The sequence below is a fragment of the Cyprinus carpio genome, chromosome A1, assembly GCF_018340385.1.
Source record: "Cyprinus carpio isolate SPL01 chromosome A1, ASM1834038v1, whole genome shotgun sequence".
Taxonomy (NCBI): Eukaryota; Metazoa; Chordata; class Actinopteri; order Cypriniformes; family Cyprinidae; genus Cyprinus; species Cyprinus carpio.
Window position 1 is genome coordinate 33,425,881 of NC_056572.1, and position 21,477 is coordinate 33,447,357.

General features: G+C 36.9%; 2 protein-coding genes across 4 annotated transcripts; both read right to left on the minus strand.

The window, feature by feature from the left end:
* Positions 1–1,799: 1,799 nt before the first annotated feature.
* On the minus strand, positions 1,800–17,181 carry LOC109066715 (Na(+)/H(+) exchange regulatory cofactor NHE-RF2-like). The gene is made up of 7 exons (XM_042763490.1): positions 16,353–17,181; positions 15,029–15,259; positions 11,474–11,710; positions 7,457–7,651; positions 5,838–5,991; positions 5,356–5,585; positions 1,800–4,224 (listed from the first exon to the last, which is right to left on the minus strand). The coding sequence occupies exons 1-7, from the start codon at positions 16,584–16,586 to the stop codon at positions 4,021–4,023; spliced, it is 1,485 nt and encodes a 494-aa protein (XP_042619424.1). The 5' UTR covers positions 16,587–17,181; the 3' UTR covers positions 1,800–4,020.
* Positions 17,182–18,130: 949 nt separating this feature from the next.
* On the minus strand, positions 18,131–21,440 carry nthl1 (nth-like DNA glycosylase 1). 3 transcript variants are annotated; one of them, XM_042763582.1, is made up of 7 exons: positions 21,187–21,334; positions 20,897–21,088; positions 20,451–20,722; positions 20,209–20,379; positions 19,975–20,134; positions 18,717–18,822; positions 18,131–18,626 (listed from the first exon to the last, which is right to left on the minus strand). In XM_042763582.1, exons 2-7 carry the CDS (start codon positions 21,003–21,005, stop codon positions 18,263–18,265), a joined length of 1,182 nt encoding a protein of 393 aa, XP_042619516.1. In that variant the 5' UTR covers positions 21,006–21,088; positions 21,187–21,334; the 3' UTR covers positions 18,131–18,262. The 3 variants fall into 3 exon arrangements, with proteins under 3 accessions (XP_042619516.1, XP_042619511.1, XP_042619521.1); XM_042763577.1 differs by having other exon boundaries at positions 20,897–21,330; XM_042763587.1 differs by lacking the exons at positions 18,131–18,626; positions 18,717–18,822 and adding an exon at positions 18,891–19,154 and having other exon boundaries at positions 20,897–21,440.
* Positions 21,441–21,477: the final 37 nt, after the last annotated feature.

Genomic DNA, 21,477 nt, shown 5'->3' on the forward strand with positions numbered 1-21,477 from the left:
TCTCGTGCCGCTCTATTGGTGTCACCTGTCGTGCGCCGCAGCGCCAGTGTGTCTCTAGCGGCCGACAGAAGAACTGCGGCCTTCAGAGAGACCGTCGAGTTGCACCGTGTCTGCGTCAGACTTCATGACAACTTCTGTCTAAAATACTCTGTTTATTTCGGTTTATAGGTGTGTGAGGGCGAGCCCAGTACATGTGAAAATAGACATACATAGGATGAGGGTGACAAGAACAATTTATATACATTAATGAGACTTAAAATAATAATACATGCCTCGGATGTAAATATATTAGGGCTTTTCTGTGATCAGGTACACTGTTGAATTACTTTACGTTTTCAGAATAAATTATTATATCATGTTATTAATTATTAATACATTTAGCTAGATTTCTGTATGTGTTAGTGTATCTTTTTGAAGACATTGTTTTACTTTTGATTTTATAATCCACACACAAAGTCTGAGGTCAAAAACAGTGGAGGTTCACTGACTGGTTAATATTGATCTAAAATATAATGTCTGTAAATACTCTGTGTGATATAATAAACCATCAATATCACGTAGAAATGTTACACCAGCATTAATGAGAACATGGTAAGAAAATAAATACATAAATATTACTTCAGTGTTAAAGAAAACAGCAATTAGCCAGTATGCTCATTCTAGAGAGCACCCGATTGAACAAAAATCTGTCTGGTGCAGGATGATGTCATCTGTATTTATTTATTTGTTTTCCCTGGAAGAGAAAAGCTGCGTCCCAAATGAGGAGCTATTATGCTATGCACTCAACCAGTGTATGTATTATATAAGGTTATTTTGTCATGCATAATCGGAGTCTGATAGCCCCTCCCCCTTCGCTACGTAATTAAAGCTGCACAGTTGAGTACATAAAGTCTCTAACACTCCACACTTCAGCTGCGTCCAAAATTGCATACTTCTCTAACATTCAGTAGGCAAAAAACAGTATGTGAGGTGAGTAGTATGTCAGAATTCATAGTATTCGGAAAACAGTAAGCGAAAAATACCGGGATCAGCTGCTTTCTGAAGTGAGCATTGGATGGACACTTTACTATCCCATGAGGCCACGGGAGAGCATGGAAGTTAGGAGATGCAACTGACACTGGTAGATCATGTGATAGTTACAACATGGCGGATGTAGCACATCTGAATTTTATTCATACTACCCATAGGGCGAATTCCAAATGGAAGTGAGCATCCCTAGCTAGGTCCTACAGAGCCCTTGAAGTGTGTTCTTTGAAGGGTGCAGGGCATTACTGTTTTCTACAAGTGTTTTGAACTACCTTGACTAAGGGAATGACTGAGCAAATGTTACCTTGACAACGCTGCGTGTGCGTGCAGCATTCAGCACTCCATCAGTCATTGCAAATAATTATTTCTTCTTCTTCTTCTTCTTCTTATTTTATTCTATAACTTTTTCAAACTTGCTTACACTACCATCTTTAATTTTTCTATCACTGATGAAAAATATTTTGTATTATATTAAACTAGACAAATGTAATTAGTAGTGCTGTCAAATGATTAATCGCGATTAATCGCATCCAAAATAAAAGTTTTTGTTTACATAATATGTATACTGTGTATATTATGTATATATAAATACAAACACATGAATGTATGTATTTAAAAAAAACTATGTTGTTTATATATCAAATATATTTATCTATAATATAAAATACAATAATATAAATATATAAATGAATATATGTATATATATTTAAAATATATACTGTATATGTGTGTGTTTATATATACAAAATAAATAAACACAGTACACACTCAAATATTATGTAAACAAAAACTTTTATTTTGGATGCGATTATTCGCGATTAATCATTTGACAGCACTATTAGCCTATTCTACTTACGTTTGTATGTGAAATTGAAATCAACTCAAACTTCGCTTTAAAAAGCATCGCAAGATCTCCTGACAAGATCACAAATGGAAATCACTTCCATGATGTTAGCATGTTCCCTTCTCTGACGTACTATTGGAAGGGCCCTTCGTGAAGGGATTCAGTTGTTCATTGTTGTTTGGAACTTTCCGAAGTGCCCTTCAAGGGCGCAAAAAAGCCGTTTGGAATTCCTAGGCTAAATTCAAATTCAAATGTAGTTCCTACTCAGTACGCGATTTCGGACGCAGTTTTATTTTCGGTTAAGTGCATCATCCGGGTATTTCAAGTGCCCCCCCCCCCCCCTTTTTTTTTCTTTTTGGTATTTTCAGTGCGAACGCACTAGCACTATTTATACTACAAAATGTCATGTAATAGTGCATAAGTTCGCGATTTGCGATCTAAAGATTATTCAGTTTAACTGTAACTATGTCTGCTAGTAGTGAATATTGTGAGGATTTATAGTTAGGGCTGGGCGATAAAACGATAACAATAATTATTGCGATATAATTTTCCTTGATAAAACGATAACAAGAGTTCATTAAATGTTGGATATAATGTTTATGCGCCAAAAACGCAACGAAACAGCACTAATCCTTTATCTGCATCATTTACAAAGGATTAACGTAGTAACACTAACTGTATGGAAAGGTGGGATATTAATATCGAATTTTATTATATTATTAATTTAGACATGTATTAAAGGAGTAATGTTATATAATTACAGTTTTGTTGTGATTATAACGTGTGTGCACTTATACTAAAGGCTACTGTTTTTCATATAAATACCTAGAAACCATTTAGTTACATTTTTACCATGGTATTTGAGGTGCTGTATGAGTGGTTTTAACTGTGGTTATCATGATCTAAATATATGCTACTATGGAAGACCAGTGGTTAATTTTGATAAAACAGTCAGAATAATTAAATTTCACCATGTAAGAATGAGGTTACAGTTTTTACAGATGTTTTTGATAATAAACATATTTTTTTGATCTGCATCCTAACTCAAGCTACTGTCAAATATGCATTTCTAAGAAAAAAAAAAAAGTAATATTATTAATATTGCAGCCTGCACTGCAAACTGTTTAAGATATGCGTAAAAGTCAGGCGACACAAACCTGTTTCATGACTTGAAACAATATCACTCATTAGAAAATGCAGAAAATAAGAAATTAATTAAGATATTTATTTTGTTAAGAAAAAATGACTGGAAAAGTGTAAAGAATTCAAAAGCGTGAAGTGTCTGTCACGTTCTGATCATAAAGTGTAGTTTAAAACCACAATTAATGGTCCGGTTTCTACAACTTTCACTTCAGGAGCAAAAATCCAAAAGCTTGAAAGAAATAAAGAACTGAAATTTACTGTGATAATCATAGATTTGAATTTTTTTATCATAATAAGTTTTTTGACCATATCGCCCAGCCTTAATATTAGCATAAAGATGATGTGCTCTGGTCACAGGTGTTTACTGTCTAAAGATCTCTAACTGAACCTTCTCTTCCACGGTTCTTCTTACTGTAAATCTTCTCTTAATAGTGCAAGATCCTGACTTCTTTCTTCAGGGATTTAAACCTATAACCTTTGGCTTCTCATCTCGATGTTCGGTTGACGTCTTTCGTTGACTTTAACTATTGCAATTACACTTTCTCTTTACCTTTCCTTCAGTATGTCTTTCCTTCTTACTGTTTCTGCCTTGTAATGACGTTTTCTTACTCTCTTTTCATTCCTTCCTTATTTTCTGGTCTGTGGAAACCGCTGTTGCATAAGTATCTCTGAGAAAGAGAAGAAATGTGATGGCAGGAAAGCGACTTCAAGAACGGAACTTGTGCATTATTGGGTGAAATAACCAACTGGCTAATTGTGGAACACTCGCTAGTAACAAAATGCAGAATTAAGCTCTGTTAAACCCTTAACATGATGTCCAAACCGCTGCATTTCTGTTCAAAACATACTTTCAGATTTGCATTTAACACACATCAGCCTGAATCCAAACTCATCCTTTTTTGATAAATTCAGGAGGTTGATCTAATCTGGTCTAAGCTGCATGTATTTGGTTTGTGTGTCGTGGAACCTGTCTACAACTAAGGTGAACTTTCTGATGTGTGCGCTGCTCAGAAGTTGCTGAAGATTTCCTGTTTCTTGCTCCAGTCCATAGGGGGCGCTCTCTTGTTGGGCCGTTTGGCCTGGGCTTTCTGCTTGGCCTCCGCCGCGGTCAGACTCAGTTGCAGACCGCTCTCCCGGAACGGATCCTCAGATTTCACATCTCGCTCTGGTTTACGTGCGTCATCGCTGGAGTGATGGTCAGAATCTGTGAGCTGTGAAAACACAACACGGGGTTTAATTTGCATGCATTATTGTTTTAATCAAAATAAATCATTCCTCTTAAGTATTCCATCAGATTAATAATCTTAGCTCACATTATGAAACATTACAGTAAATATTTCCTTCCATACCTGCTTTGCACATTACGTTTCATTTCACATTTTGCTGCTTTTGTTAATTATTATTATTATTATTATTATTATTATTATTATGATTTGAATGAATTAATTAATAAAATATATATTTTATATTAATGCCATTATTATTGGGTCAAAGACGAAAAGGGGGTTTCAAGCATCAAAAAAATAAAGTGTAATACAGCTTTAAATTTAATTAATTTCATTTTTTTCTAAGCAAAAAATAAAGATTATCATACATGTTTTTTACTATAATGAACTACTTCCAGGTTCTACTCAGTAAAGCTTGGGAAATATATTTTCCTTTCCAAATGCTCATTCTGAAAAATAAATAGATATATTTCCCCAATGCCGCAGTCCAGCGCTTGTCTTCCCATTATTTTCACAATTTTACATTAGTGTTTAGTTATTAATAATAATAATTATTATTAACAATATATCTAATTATATTGTTATTATTATTAGCAGTAGTATTATTGTTACCATCAACAACAACAATAATAATGTTATTAATATTAGTATTAATAACAACAAAAACATCCACAATAATAATAATAATAATAACTACTTAGTTTAATTAATAATATATATGCAATATACAATATTTTGATATTGTAAAATTATATTATTAAAATTATTACATTAATAACATTCCATATTAATAAATTATAAATTAATAATAATATAATATAATATATAAAATTATTATTATTGTTGTTACCAACAACATCAATAATAATATTAATTATATATATATATATATATATATATATATATATATATATATATATATATATATATATATATATATATATATATATAATATTAATACAGTATTATTATTATTATCATCATCATCAACAACTATATTAATAATTCTATTAATAATAATAAAATATTTGGACATTGTTTTTGTACAACATTTAGAAAAAATAAATAAAAAGTAAGCCACTCGAGGTATGTTACAGTGATTTTACTTGCACACACCTTGCTGCTGCTGTCAAAGCTGCTGATTTCGGCGCTCGTCTCTGATAAAGTGGATCGAGAGGAGGAGCTTCTGTGACTCTCGTGTCTTGGGGAGCCGTTGCTGATTGCTGGGTCAGTTAGTGTGATGTTGATGATTGGTGGAGAGATCTTGGGGGCGTCTGGGACCGTGCTGCGTGTGGTTGGACACGTCGCTTTAGGACTCTCTATGACTGGCCCGTCCACACAGTCCTCTGTTTGAAAGAGATGATTACTGACACGCCACCTAGTTATTATGAAATAGGACTAGTTTCTATGTGCACTGAACATTACAAATGTTTGCATACAGCATCAGACGTGTTTTGCATAAACTTTCCTAATAGTTATAAAGGGTTTAGTCATGTTATTTTAAGTTTAGTTTCCTTCTGTGGACTTTCCCAGAACTCCCCGGACACGTATATAAAATTTCTGTTAATGTACTCTACATGCAAAAACATGTGCTGTACCTTTAAGATGAATAGATGTGGGCACGATACCCAGTCGGTTAAAGAGCTCATCTGTCTCGGGATCCACCACCAGCAGGCGGGTCTCTGTGCCGCCCGCTTTGATCAACGCCACCACCTCCGCGTGACGCAGACCCTCGATGCTCGTGTCGTTCACCTGGATATATGAGACACACCGTAGAGAGAGCTGACTCTAACTGCATACTAACTTGCACACTTCCTGTACTAAACAGTTTGCAAGATTACATTTCAGGCCTTAATTGAACCCCAATACACCAAACTACACAAGCTACACCTAAAATAAAAACGAGAGAGGCTGAACCTATACATATCTAGATAGAACAGCACAACATACACAACTATACTGAACTATTTTTTTATTTATTATATCATTATTTATATGTTTAGTTATTAAATCATAATATGGGAATATACTATTTTTATATTACATAATAATGTAATAATATCATTATATTTAATGATTTTATCATTAGCATCATTATCATTATCATCATTAAATCATTATTTTTTATTTTACATAGTGATATATTATAATATTACACTGCATTATTTGTTTTCGTGTTAGTTATACTAATTTATTACATTATAATACACTAAACATAATTTATTTTTATATATTAGATTGTTAAATTAAATGATGTATATAAATCTTTTGTCTCAATACATAATAATTGTTGGTCAGTATTTGTCCAGCAGGTGGAGTCTGAGGCCGCGTTACTTTCACTTTCTGTGGAACTTCCTCTTCCTCTTCCTCTCTTTGAAGAAGCCTTACATAACAGACTTTCATCTGACATTTTTGTGATGTAACGCACGTGAAAGTCTGTGAGGCGTCCTGACGTTCATACAGGAGGAAGTGTGTTTTTATCTGAAATAATAAAAGGTTTGTCACTGACTTTCTAATAAAGCTAATAATGATAATAATAATTGTTTCATCATAGTGAATAATAATAATAATAATAATAATAATTTATTATTTTAAATTGACTGATAATATATATTATTAAATTATGATTTATTTATTATTTTCTCCCCTGCCCCCCCTCCCCCAATTGGGAGCAACAGAACTAGATAAATATCCTCATTTGTGTTCTGAAGATGAATGAAGGACCGACACGAGGGTGAGTAATTAATGACAGAATTTTCATTTTTGGGTGAACTAACCCTTTAACAATAACTAGTGTGTTTAATTATTGACTGTATTTTAGTTTTTTGCTAATGATTTTCAAATGCAGTCAGAGACAAACACTGCTGAGTGAATTGAACACTGTTTGTCAGTCATAATTAGTGATCAGTCTGTGATAATTACAGAAAACGGATGCAAATTAAATCCATTAGGATGGATTTACTCTCTCTGACGATCACGCCATCACACACACACACACACACACACACACACACACACACACACACACACACACACACACACACACACACACACACACAAGCACTTTGCTCTAAAACAGGATCCTCTCATCAAGGAGTGGATGAACCAGGTGTTTCTCTTCATTTACGTAATCTGCCTCTCTCCAGAAATCTAATTTAATCTAATCCAGTGCTGCTAATCTGGGCTAATCGAGTCTGGAGTAATCCCGTCCGATCACCTCGATGAGCCGGTCTCTGGGCCTCAGACCCGCGTGCTCCGCCGGAGAGTCGGGGTCCACCGAGCGGATGTACTGACCCACGTGCGACTTCTTGCAGTGCAGGTTGAAGCCGTAGCCCTGCTCGCCGATGGTCATGTGACACAAGCGCGGACGCAGGTCCTTCGTTACCACATCCACCTCTGAAAGCGTCTCCTCCTGGAGAGAGAAAAGGAACACAAGAACAGTAATGAACTTGAGAGGAAGTTTAGGTCAACAAAACAGGAAAACGGACTCTTTTAGCTCCAACATTAGGTAATGAGTCAATTTAAAGGGATAGTTCACCCTAAAATTCTGTCATCATTTACTCACACTCAAGTTCTTGTATTAAACACAACATTTTGAAGAATGTTGGTAACCAAAGAGTTGCTGGTAGCCATTGACTTCAATAGAAGTCAATAGAAGTCAATGGCTACCGACAACTGTTTGGTTTAAACAAACCATTTTTGGGTAAACTATCCCTTTATTTTCAGATGTTGGTCAGAGTTGGTCAGATGATCCACTTCCTGTCTAAGTGGGCAGTTCTTGGCCAGAATTAGCTGCATTATGGGTCAGACTTCATGCAATTTAGTCAAAGGTCCAGATGCGCTAGTATTTATTAACAAATAATTAAAAATAAGCAACAAGTTTCACATTACAAGTGTTACCAGTACAGCCATTCAAATACTAAGTGAACGCAATTACAAACACTTTATATGTCAAACAGTTGTGGTTATTTTTATAATTAGTTAAAAACTAATCACTCACAATTTTTTTTTTATTTAGTTACAAATATTTAATGTTAAAACTATCTTCCATTACATATTTTTTATGCAATCATCTATACTCATTTATCACTAATTGTATAAATAAAAACAGTTTTACTTTTGTTTTATAATTAATTCAGAAAATTAATTTGCCTTCAGTTCACAGCAATTCACTTAAAAAAATGTTTTTTGAATTTGATCATAAACATTTAATGGTAAGACTGTCTTCTAATACAAATTTCTTAAGAATTTGAATTTGTAGGTTCATTTATCTCACTTAAATACACAATTGTGGTTATTTGTTATAATTATTTTTGACAATTAATTTGCCTTGAGTTGTGTACACAGGAAGTCACTAGCAAAAATTTGTTTTTAATTAGAAATATTTTTTGGTATCACTATCTCCCATTACATTACATTATTTATGCACTGGTTTAGGATCATTTATTTCACTAAATATAAAGGGATCATATGAAGCGATTTCAAGTTTTTCTTTTTCTATGGAGTATTACAAGCTGTTCGTGAATAGATAAGATCCCTAAAGTTGCAAAGACTAAAGTCTCAAACCCAACAATATATTCTTTATAAAAGTTAAGACTCGTCCATGCCCTCCTTAAACGCCTCGTTTAAACACGACCCCACATGTCAACGTCACTGTGTGGGAAGATTTGCATAACACCGCCCAAATGGTCACGCAAAGAAAGAAGGCGCAACTTTTATTCTCGCTGTAGTGTTGATGCTGCCACTGCCGTCATGTCGTAGAGACGCCATGTGTTTCATTGTGAAATCAAAACTACTTTGTTTGGCCTTCAAAAGAGGACACAACTAGAAATCAGTGGTTAAGTTTTATTTACAACACTGTTGTAACAGAACAGTTCAACCCAAATATTTGTGTGTGTGCAATGGATTTTTACGAAGGACAGGGACTATTTTCTGGAAGAGTAGCCTACAATGCAGGTATTCTGACATATAATGCTGACTCACAGCCTGTAAGTACGTTTTCATATTTAAAGAATTGGCCACTGATGATTCAAACGTGAGTTTTGATCAGTGTAGAGTAGAACTTGTTGTTTGTCGTTTCTCCGATCACAAATGCAGACATGGTTTTATGTGTACATGGCGTGATGCAACGCAATGCAATCTCGTTGCGCCAGGACACACAGCATCACATTATGGTGAGGGGCGTAACATTTCCGTCACACACTTGAGGCATTCGGCCAATCACAATGCACTGAATAACTGGCCAATCAGAGCAAACCTTGCTTTTCAGAATGATGAGCTTTGTAAAAATTGACGCGTTTCAGAAGGTGGGGCATAGAGGAGAAACAATAATGTACAGTGTGTGGAAAATAATGTGTTTTTTGAACCTTAAACCGCATAAACACATTGCATTACACCAGATACACAAATTAATGTTCTTTTTTTTAGCAATGTCATATGACCCCTTAAATAAATTAGCCTTTTTTAATTAAAATGCATAAACAACTTTCTGATACGCAAAGTAAAAATATTAACATGCAAAACCGCATTTCATTAATATTATAAATATTTTATTTTTAACTATGTTGAGGTGTTGCATTCTCAGTGTTGCCATAAGGGGCGCCATAGAGGACATCAATATTAACAGTCTGTTTTCTTCTTCTACAGTCTATTTTCTCATTCAGGTCAATTAGTGCTTTAATAATGACACATCTGGTTTAATGACACATATGGCAGAAGAAAACTATCACCCACTGAAGTACTGAAGTACCAAGAAAAATACACATTCAACAAGTCTCTATTCCTGCAGGATCTTTACCAGGCATTCACGTCTGTATTTGCGCAAAGTTTATGGCCAAAGAGAGAGGAACAAATGGTCCTGTCTGATATCATATGCTGTATTATATGATATTTGCACGACCCTGGGCATGTGTGCGTGACCATTGGCTCATTTCCTTCAAGAAGTGAAACACGCCCAACAGGAATAAGGACATTCTGTGAGACACCATGTCACTTCCTGTTCTGAGACAATACAAGGGTGGTGTCTGTTTGTGTCCCATGGGGTAGAGTGACTGAAGAACCTCGCCTTACACACACATGTGCTTCAGCTCCTGAGGCTGAGACGCTGCTTAATCTAATCCCGCACAAACACACACAAACAACACCCTCACTGAATTCTGGGAAAATACCCAGAAATCAGACACCCAGGACCAGAGAGTGGGAACAAAAAGCAGGTAAATGAGAATTAAGGTCACACACACAGAGAGAGAGAGAGAGAGAGAAGATGAGGACAGCAAATGAAAGAAAAGAGACAGATGCAAATGTAGTTTCACTTAAAGGCATCAGATCTATTTTTTATAGCATTTGATGTTTCCTGAGGTCCACCTGTACTGCAAAAAGTGCTTCAACAATCTATTTTTTACCTCATTTTCATGTTAATGAAGCACATATTTCACAGTGTATAATGTAAGTTAAGGTTTCTTGTGCAAAAAAACAAAACAAAACAAAACTCCAGCTGTAATTAAGTCTGATAAACCAGCTGATTTTGTTACTGTACCTTTAAGGCTTCCAAATATAGTTTACCTACTATACACTACCATTCAAGAGTTTGGGGTCAGTGAGATATTATTGATTTTTGGTTGTTAAATATATATATATATTTTATTTGATAAAATATTATTTATTTTATTTTATCTATTTATTTGTATTAATTATTTTTTTTTTTTTTAAAGAATACTTTTATTCCAGCAAGGATGCATTAAATTGATTAAAAGTGACAGTAGATACATTTATAATGTTATTAAAGATTTCTACTTCAAATGAATGCTGTTCTTTTGAACTTTATATTCATCAAAGAATCCTGGGAAATAACATGCATCACATTTCCACAAAAATATGAAGCAGCACAACTGTATTAAACATTGATTATAATAAGAAATGTTTCTTGAGCAGCAAATCAGCATATTATAGTGATTTCTGAAGGATCTTGTGACACTGAAAACATATTAAAATATAGCCAAATGGAAAACAGTTATTTTAAATTATAATAAAATTTCAAAATATTAGTGTTTTTACTGTATTATCAAATAAATGCAGCCTGAGCAGTAGAGAGTCTATTCAAACTAACTGCACTTTAAAATACAAAATACCTACCAATACTAACACTAACTGAGTTACTTATGGGTTACAGGTCCTTCAGTTTCAATCCGCACCACATAATAAGCTCCGTCATGAAGACCCTGCTGCTGAAACTCACCTGTGTGCTGGTCTCTGATACGCTGAGGTCAGTGCTGAGGTCACGCACCGGTTCAGTCTCATGTTCAGGCTCGGGGGTGACGCTGGACTCCACAGTGAGTTTGGTGAAGGGTTCGGTCTCCGGTTCAGTCTTGTGTTCACCGGGTGATGGCAGAGGCAGAAACACGGGTGACGACAGACGGGCATGAGCTCTGTAGAGTGGAGAGCCGTTCATTACTCCTCCAGCGCTGCTGGGACTCTACGAGAAGACAGTAAAGTAGACATTCAGCTGAATATCTCGTCCTCCACAATGAAGCTGAACATCTGTGGTTGGTGTTTCTGTGCACACGTCTGCTTCAGCGGTCCAGCGTGTGAATGTCAGTATTGTTTGTGTTGAGTTTGTGGTCAAATGCCAGTGTTTGGGGAAGCTGCTTTGAAACTGTTGTTTGCCAAGAAACAACCTACTCATAATTTAAATGAGTGAAACCACAGTCAAACTAGTCTTCTGTTCGACTTCGGTAGAAGTTATCACTCACTACACTGGTGCAATAATCATAAAGATATAAATAAATCTATAAAATCAAATTAAATCAATAAACCACAAGAGGCGGTAACAGTGATTTTGGGTGTTTTTGAAACTACCTGAACTGGTAAAAACACTGTTATCATGAGACCTCAAGTGGCTTCTTGCTTTTATATAATGACAACAACAGCAATATAATAAAAATAGTTACATCAATACAGTAATACCACAAAAGAACCAACAATTGTTCCACCAAGTAATTTAGTTAATTAGCCAAACTTAAGGCTGTTTATGGTTGCTAAGCAACATAGCAACTTGGCTAATTAACACGCATCAAATGTGGCTCATCCAATCAGAATTAAGAGTCAGAAAAGAAAGAAGCTTAAAGGTGCACTAATCGATTTCTGAGAAACACTGTTGAATGTGGATCGGCCCAAGCACCGAAACACACTTGTAGCCAATCACCAGTAAGAGGGCGTGTCCACTCCTGATGGGGGAGGTGCCTGTTGCTGGAATACATTACATAACTTCAACATCTGAACAGATTATAAAATCCTAGGCATCAAATACACCTGATGATTTTGTAGATGTTTACAGAGAAAAACCAAGCACTAAGGGTCACTCACCAGCAGATTTTAAGTCGTTGTACATGCAACAAACTTGCTCAGAAACAAGTGCCTTGTTGCTAGGGGATGCATGACAAAATAAAAACAATATGTTTTAAATATCAAACATGTTTAAAACCTTTCAGCTGAATGGCATCAACATTGGAAGCTGTACCATTCATACACTACGTGTGATTTTTTTTTACAACTGATTAAAAGCTTGTTGACTCATCCAGACTGTAAATTGGGCCAAAAGTTAGGTAGGTTTTTTTTTATATGTATAAAATGAGAAACACTCTTATTTATATAAAAGAAATGAGAAAACTGGAAAAGCCACATGTTTAGTTGCTCTCCAATACTGTTAGATTGGTTTGAATCCCACTGCAGCTAATAATAAAACAAACAATAACATGACTGCAAGCTGACCATCTCTGGATTATGTTGTTTACAGGACTCTTGCTGTGTGCTGATCCTAAGCAGGTGTCAACACACCTCACCTGTACTGGACACATCGAGGTCAGTAAAGAGCTTAGACAGCTCCAGTCAAACACTTCTAGATGAAGCCAGACTGAAGCTCCTGATGGAGGGAAGGTGTGTGTGTGTGTGTGTGTGTGTGTGTGTTAAATTTATCCCTCATGTCTTACCACATACATACTGTAATCTTGGCCATGGTTGATTTCAAAGCAGTTTAAATCAAAAATCTGATTGTACTAAAATTCAATATTTTGAGATGTATCCAATAACTTGCATAAACTCAAATATATGCATATTATTAGCAATCAGTTAATTGACATTTTTATAGTTTGAGTGTTTGTCTTACATGCTATCAACTGACTGAAACACACTGCGGTCAGGTTATTCTTGTTGCATGTGAAGCCACATTTAGTCTGGTTCAGATGATGTTCTTTGCAGTGGTGTCATTTTAGTATTAATGATAAACTAAATACTTTTTGTAAATATTTTGTTAATGTTTATTTTAATAACCCTGCTTTGCATAGTTTTGGTTTTCAAAAATGTCACACAACCTGTCCATGTTCACGTGCCTAATTTGACTAGCTTCTATTAAATGACACATTTCCATTGATTGGACCTTATCTAGACTTTATTTTATTTGTAAAACCCTGGTGTTCCTGTGAAAAGCACATGCACAATACAAGCTTATTAAGCAGATCAAGAATACTTTTTTTTTTTCAAGAATTAACTTAACTTTAACAAAACAGAGCACACTGAATTTATTTGCACAGGTTTAGAACAACGTGGTGAAAAACAGGGTGAGGAAAAGATAACAGAATTTCATTTTTAGTGGTAACTGTGCATTTAAATGAAATATTAACACAAAAATTTGATAAAAAAGCAAATGCATGGCTCATTTTAATTACACCAAACACTGAATGACTATTAATGCATCCGGTTTAAGAATCAGCAAATAAAGATTACAGTCTATCTCTCCAATTTTCTATCAAGCAAGAAATATGACAATTCTGCTTTCAGTTGAATCCATTAATGACTCTTAGTACTTGTGAAGAGGAATCAAATAATTGACCACAATTTCATTTATATACTTATAAAAATACAATTTTGATAACTTGATAACTATTTTTTTTTTAGAAAATAATAAATAATTTCTTATAATGCACTGTATGTGATAGATGAAAATAGGCTAAAAATATGTCATTTATTCATGATCTTTGTATTATTTTGCATTATATGTAACCCAGGCCTCAAAACAAGTCAGAAGTAGCACAGGTATATTTGTAGCAATAGCCAAAAATACATTGTATGGTTCAAAATGATTTTTCTTTTATGCCAAAAATAATTAGGATATTAAGTAAAGAGCATGTTCCATGAAGATATTTTGTAAATTTCCTAGTGTAAATATATCAAAAATGTATTATTATTAGTAATATGCATTGCTAAGGACTTCATTTGGACAACTCTGAAGGTGATTTTCTCAATATTTTGATTTTTTTGCACCCTCAGATTCCAGATTTTCAAATAGTTGTATCTCGGCCAAATATTGTCCTATCCTAACAAACCATACATCAATGGAAAGCTTATTTATAATGGATACACCTCAGTTTAAAAAAATTGACCCTTGTGACTGGTTTTGTGGTCCAGGGTCACATATCATTTTAGCAGATTAATGCAGTTATTCAACAACCATTAACACAACGGATGTCATTAAAATAACTGAGATCTGGTATTTTTAATAAAATTTAATAAATAAAATTCTGGATTCCCAACCCTATTCTTTGTACAGTGCAATCTAAATATAGCTCACAGCTCCTCTCTGGGCTGGATTTCCTCCTTGACTTCCTCTCATGGAGTCTCCAATATACAGAGATAGAGACTGTATGGGCACTACATTCAGATGTACAGACTACAGTCTGATGGGGATGGGATGTTTCACTTACACAGATGCAAGCACTCACATGAGAGGTCTTCTCACCTTATTAATGAAAATGCCCTCTGAGCTCTGTCTGCTGTAGGGAGGAGTGGCGGAGTCTCGCGGGGAGGCGCGAGGAGAGGATGCCGCTGAGGAGCGAGAGGACAGAGAGCCCATCTCAATCGCCCTATCCTCTGTACACGGCAGACCATGAAACTTCAGGAACTCCTCGGTGACCCGGTCCACCACCAGCAGCCTGGTGCGGTGCTCCACCTCCAGGATCCTCTGAACCACCTGAGAGACAGACAGAATGTAACACTCCCTAAAACATACAACAAAGTACCATGGTATTACCATGCAATTTTAGAACATGGTACAATATACACTTTGCAAACAGACAAAGTTTATCGAATGGAAACATTTTTTGCAAAAATTTTGCAGTGCAAACACAAAGTTCACTGAGGGAATGTAAAAGTTTTACAAGAAAACAAAAATTTTGCAAACAAATAAAAATTCTGAACACAAAAGTTTTGCATGTGAAAGCAAAGTTTTACTGGGGGAATGGAAAAATGTTGCACATGAATGCAAAGTTTATCAGGGGAACGGAAATGTTTACTGTATGAACACAAAGCTTATCGGGGGAATGCTAAAGTTTTTCAAGTGAACACAAAGCTTGGAAGAAAATACAAAAGATTTGAGTTTAAAATTAAAGTTCATTGTGGGAATGCAAAAGTTTTGTGAGCAAATGTAAAAGTGTTGATATTGAATGCAAAGTTTCTCTGGGAAACACAAAGGCATTGAATTATTATTATTCCTCCCTTGTATACCTTCCCTTACCATATAAAATCCATGGTACGAATATGACGTCATTCAGCATGGTATTGGTATTTTATATTAGGCTGTTATAGGCCTATCAAAACAGTACTTTTATATACAAATATTTTTGAAGTTGGCATTAGATGCTACAGTAAAAAGTAAACTTATTGCACCGTTTTAAGAGGCCACGTATCCATTTATTACGGTTTTACAGTGGTTTCCACGGTAGCCAGTGTATATTCAAGGGTGGAGGGGAAAGTTTTGTAGGTTTCGCAGAGGCGAGACTGCAGTGTTTTCTTAACATCAACACACAATCATCCAATCTTAAACAAATACCCGTTGCGCTGTTACCTCAGTGTGGAATATAACACACTGACTGTGTCTCAAAACATGGTGAGATCCCTATATAGACAGCACTGTGGGTCTCGCGCGTTTTTGGAACTTTCAGGCGCATTTGGAACGTTCATCAGTATGATGCCCCAAAGGCTGTCTAGGTAGGCAGCTCACTAGGTTGTGAGACACATCCCAGTGAAGTGGTCCGACAGGTTCTCCTCTCTCTCTCTCTCGTTACCTGCTGATGCGTCTCTCCCTCCACGTTCTCTCCGTTCACCTCCACCACCCGGTCCCCGGACCTGAGACCAGACAGGTCCGCGGGGGAGCCCGGCTCGATCCTGCGGATGTATTGCGCTCCTCGGTTGCGGTCGCCATGCAGATGAAATCCGTACCCACGATCTCCTTTAGTCACATAACACAGCCGTGGACGGAGCTCGCGCTCCAGAATCTCTCTCTCCAGAGTGTTCGCCATGTCCAGCTGCAGACGTGTGCAATCACAACACAAATATAGGCTGCTCTATAATAGTATTCGTTTTAGTAAAGTTTTGGAGGATGCATTATTCCACATGCTGAGTCTGTAGGCGTTGTTTCTTATTTATTTAATAGTACAGAATAAACGAAATGCAATAAAAAAGATTTTTATTACAAATTCAATATTAAAAATGTGATATAAAGATATAAAAAACAAGCTAAATAAAACCAAAATGAACTCTTTAATCCGAGCGCAAACTTGAGCGCTAAACGCCTTACGTGCGTAAAACCGTGTCCTCCGTTTGTTTAAAAAAATCCCGCATGTTACAAAAACGTTCACTTCAATTCGTGTTAAAAATAGATCTCTACTCGAGTGTGTCTTCCACTAAGTGACTCTCCTCATCCCACTAACAGTCCAATAAGTTCAGAATCAGTAGCCGTTCCTCCAGTCACGCATCCCACAGGCGTTCACTCTGTTAGAACGACACGCGTTCTTCTTATAATGTCTAAAAACACAAGTCAGTAAAAGTCTGGCTCTTGAGTTCAAAATCTGAGCACGGAACGCATCAGTGTGCGAGTGCGAGAACGGAACAGGTGGAAGAGGATGAGACCGAGCGGAGGAACTGTGAAGTGTGTGTGTGTGTGTGTGTGTGTGTGTGTGTGAGAGAGAGAGAGGATTGGAGAGATCAGATGTTGGATAAGTCACAGATATCCATGCGGAACTCTTCCTTTTCACGTGTGTTTTATGGACAGATCTGGGATCAGCTCGTCTAAGCCACACTGATTCAGTATCAGACACATAGCTGACCTGCAGCAGGGATGATCGACTGTGAAAGAGCCACTGCATTTAAAACAGGCCAGATCGCCCACACGTTCAGCTGCAGATCTGCAGGACACACAACAATTAAAGCATTCAGCTAGAAAACAGAAAGGATACAATGAGTACAATTAATGCATAACTCTAAATATACTGTAATCTGATCAGAGACTGTGATCTGGTGCTTTTCTCATATTTACAAATGTGTGTGTGTGTGTAAGTAAACACGGATTTTATGTGTATATTTGTGAAGTGTTTACATTTTTTTTTGGCAGTTCTGCCCTCTAGTGTTGACAACAGTTGAGGCTTGAATTAAATCAAGTTTTCATCTGTTTTTAAAATTAAACCGGATATAGTGAACACTGGCTAGAAAAAATATGAATAACCAAAAATATTAAGGACTTTGATAATAATCAGAAGTGTTTCTTGAGCAGCCAATCAGCATATTAGAATGATTTCTGAAGAATCATGTGACACTGAAGACTGGAGTAATGATGCTGAAAATTCAGCTTTGATCACAGGAATCAATCACATTTTACAATATATTAAATAATAAAAAAAAGAAGTTATTTTAGCCTTGGTAAGCATAATTTTTATAAGAAAGTACACTAATATGCAATTCTGTATTGTACTGTGGGCACACTCACACACATAGAAATGATAGTATACTTTTCTGAACAATGTCATTTAACATAAAACTAATACAAAACACAAACACTTATGTTTTTCATTTTAGTTACAATTTATTTAATAGAAAACCTACAAAACGAATCAAAGTGACATTTGTTTTGGATTTACACAGTACTTTGAAACTGATTGGAAGTCTCTGCTGTCCTTTGTGTCCGGTGTGAAGACAGAGGTCAGTTCTGCTGTGCTCCTGCTCTCCCTTTCCTCCTGCTTCTCTTCTTGAGGAGAGATGGAGCGTCTTCTTCTGATGTCAGCTGGTTTCCTGGCACTTCCTGTTTGGCTGTGTTCTTCCTCCTCTGAGACAGGGATGAGTCCGCTGGCTCTTCTTTGACCAGTGCTGTTGGAGATGCTAGTTTGTCATCGGGACCGTTAATGGCAGGTTTTGCAGGGCTGGATTTGAGCTTCCTGTTTGGAGACGATCGGTGGGCGGAGGGACAGGTGTGCTGATTGAGACACACAGAGCACAGCGGAGCGACGGGCAAACACACCTGCTGCCCGAAACCAACCAGCAACCAGTTGATCTCACTCCACAGATCTCTGTGAGAAGAGAGAAGATGGGTAAAACTGTTGTGATGCTATCTTGTAGAGATGAACGTTAGCAACAACAGGACCGAAAATAGAGGTTACCGTGGCAACCACTCCTCCAGTGCTCTCCGTGTTTCCTCTGGTGTCTTGGTCTCCTTCTTGGTCCATCCGAGTCGGTTTGAGATTCGGTGAACGTGGGTGTCCACACCTACACACACACACACACACACACACACACACACACACGAGCACACAATAACACTTAAAGGGATAGTTCACCCAAAAATTTTAACTTGCTGTTAATTTATTCACTCACAGGCCATTCTCATTTTTGAAAATTAATATCGGTGGTTCCTGAATACATATTGAGGTCTTACGAAGCGAAATTATTGGTCTGTGCAAGAAACTGAACATTATTTACAGAATTATTACCTGTAATCCAGAGCCTCAGGCAACCGGTCCGGAGTGATGTCTGGTTCACGAACGAATCATTCTTTTGAACCGGTTCTTTTGGACTGAAGTGTCTGAAACAGTTTGTGACTCGAGCAGCACAGATCTACAAGTTACTCAATCAAATCGCACTTTCGGAAGTCCGACAGTCACTCTGACTCGAAATATAATTGTGTATACGTTACATCATTGTGTGATTATGTAAACAAACTGGTGAATCTGTTTTTTGAACCAGAAACAAACTGTCCGAAAGAATCAGTTCACGGAAAATAATCAGATTTCTCCCTTGTGTGAGGCTCTGGGTTACAGGTAATAATGCTGTAAATAATGTTCAGTTTCTCACACAGACCGATCGTTTCACTTCAGAAGACCTCAGTATATCGTCAGGAGCCACGGGTATTCATTTCATCTTCCTTGATATGCTTTGTTTTTATTCTCAAAATCAGGCAGCCTCTGACTTGCATTTTATGAATCACCAAGGACCACGGTTTCAGCTAAAAATTGTTCTACTCAAAAAAAAAAAGTCACCTACATCTTGGATGGCCTCTGAAGGTGAGTAAATAAACAGCAAATGTTCATTTTTGGGTGAACTATTCCTTTAAGGTAAAGACATGAGTATAAATACAGTATCTAAAACTCAAAAATTAAAAATTAGAAAGGTAAACTTTAAATTTTGATTTGAAAAAGCCTTGTGTGAAAGTGAACAGAGATGGGGAGTTTAAAGGATGTTTTGAAATGTTTAAGAATGTAGGATGTTGCAGTGGTGTTCTAGCTGGTGGCAGGAATGTTCTTTGAGTTTTCATCAAACATTATGAGAAATCTGTATGTCTGATTGGGTAGAGAAGATGCAGCAATATGATTCAGAACAGACAGACACTGTGTTAAGCCAAAATATAAGTTTCCTCCCTACCGATTCCTGACACCTGGTTCCAGGCGATGTCCATGGCCAGGTGGGCCATCTTGGGGCCGACGCCCGGCAGACGCATCAGACCCTCCACTGTGTCAGGAATGTCTCCGCCGAACTCCTGCTGGATCAGAGCCGTGGCCTGTTTGATGTACTTCACCTTTGTCTGAGAAGAAGTTTGTGAGTTTTTGATTGCTCTGATTATACATACATGTATTTGAACACATGAGAGTCATTTACCCTCCAGAAGCCCACGGGGTAGATGAGTTTACCCAGAGTCTCATCGTCCAGCTTGAGTACGGCGTCCACACTGAGCTCGCGCTCACGTAATCTCTGCATAGCGCCAGCCGTCACGTGATCCTTCGTTTGACTGGACAGCATTAAGGAGATCAGCACCTGGTAACGACGCACCTGAGAAAAGAACCGAGAATTTTGATTGGCTGTCGGTTACCTCAGGTGATCTGCGATTGGTTCTCGCTCACCTCAGGCGGGGCCTCGGTGTCATAGCATTTCTCTGCTCCCATTTGGTCCACGGGAGCGTCCCGTTTGCTCCTCATCTCCCTGATGAATGACAGCTGTGTTCTCCAATCGCGTGGCTCCCAGCGCTCCCTCTTTAGCTCCACCCCTTCCTCCTCCTCATACTCCACCTTCACACGGCCCCGCCTTGGTTTTCTAGGTGACGTCAAAGCGGCTTGCTTATCCACTGCTTCTCTTTTCACTTTTGTGGTTGTGTTATTGCAACTTGACATAGTCTCTGTGCAAAAAAACAATTAAAATAATATTAAAATACATGCATAAATTATATACAAAAATAAATGATTTAATTATAATTGAATTCATAATAAAATTATAGAAAAAAATGATTATAAAATATTTAGAAAATATTATTTAAAACAGTTTTTAGCTCCAGCTGTGCAGTTCGTCTCACCTGCAGGAGTTTCTGCATGTGTTTGCAGCGGAGCATCAGAAATACTCTGCTCGTGATCTTCTGCTTTCACGTTTGGAGAATCATCTTCTGATTTGATTCCTTGAGCCATTCTGGATCTCAATCTGCGAATTCCTCCTTTATTTACAGCACTTTCGCCTTTAGTGTTAGTTGCACAAGTGCCTAATACAGCTACTGAATCGGTGAAATACGGAGAGTTCATTCTTTCAGAAAAACGAGTGAATATATAAACACATAAATTCCGGACTGGCGACAACATTAGATGACATTACCTGACTTTATATCACAAACATAACCTCAGTTTTGCTAAAACACGCCTCCTGAATACAACATCCCTACTCGTGCTGTCGATACCGATGTCCGACTCCTCAATGAATCATTCGTTTGAACCGGATCTTTTCAATAAATTGTCTGAATCGCAGTGAATGGATCCTAGCGGTTATATACGGAATGATGAATCACTGAATCGTTTGTGTGAAAGGTTTCACCCAAAAAGAACTGTTCGAAAGAACCGATTTGCGGAAATGAGTCGGACTCTTAAGTTTTATAAGCGACAATCATTT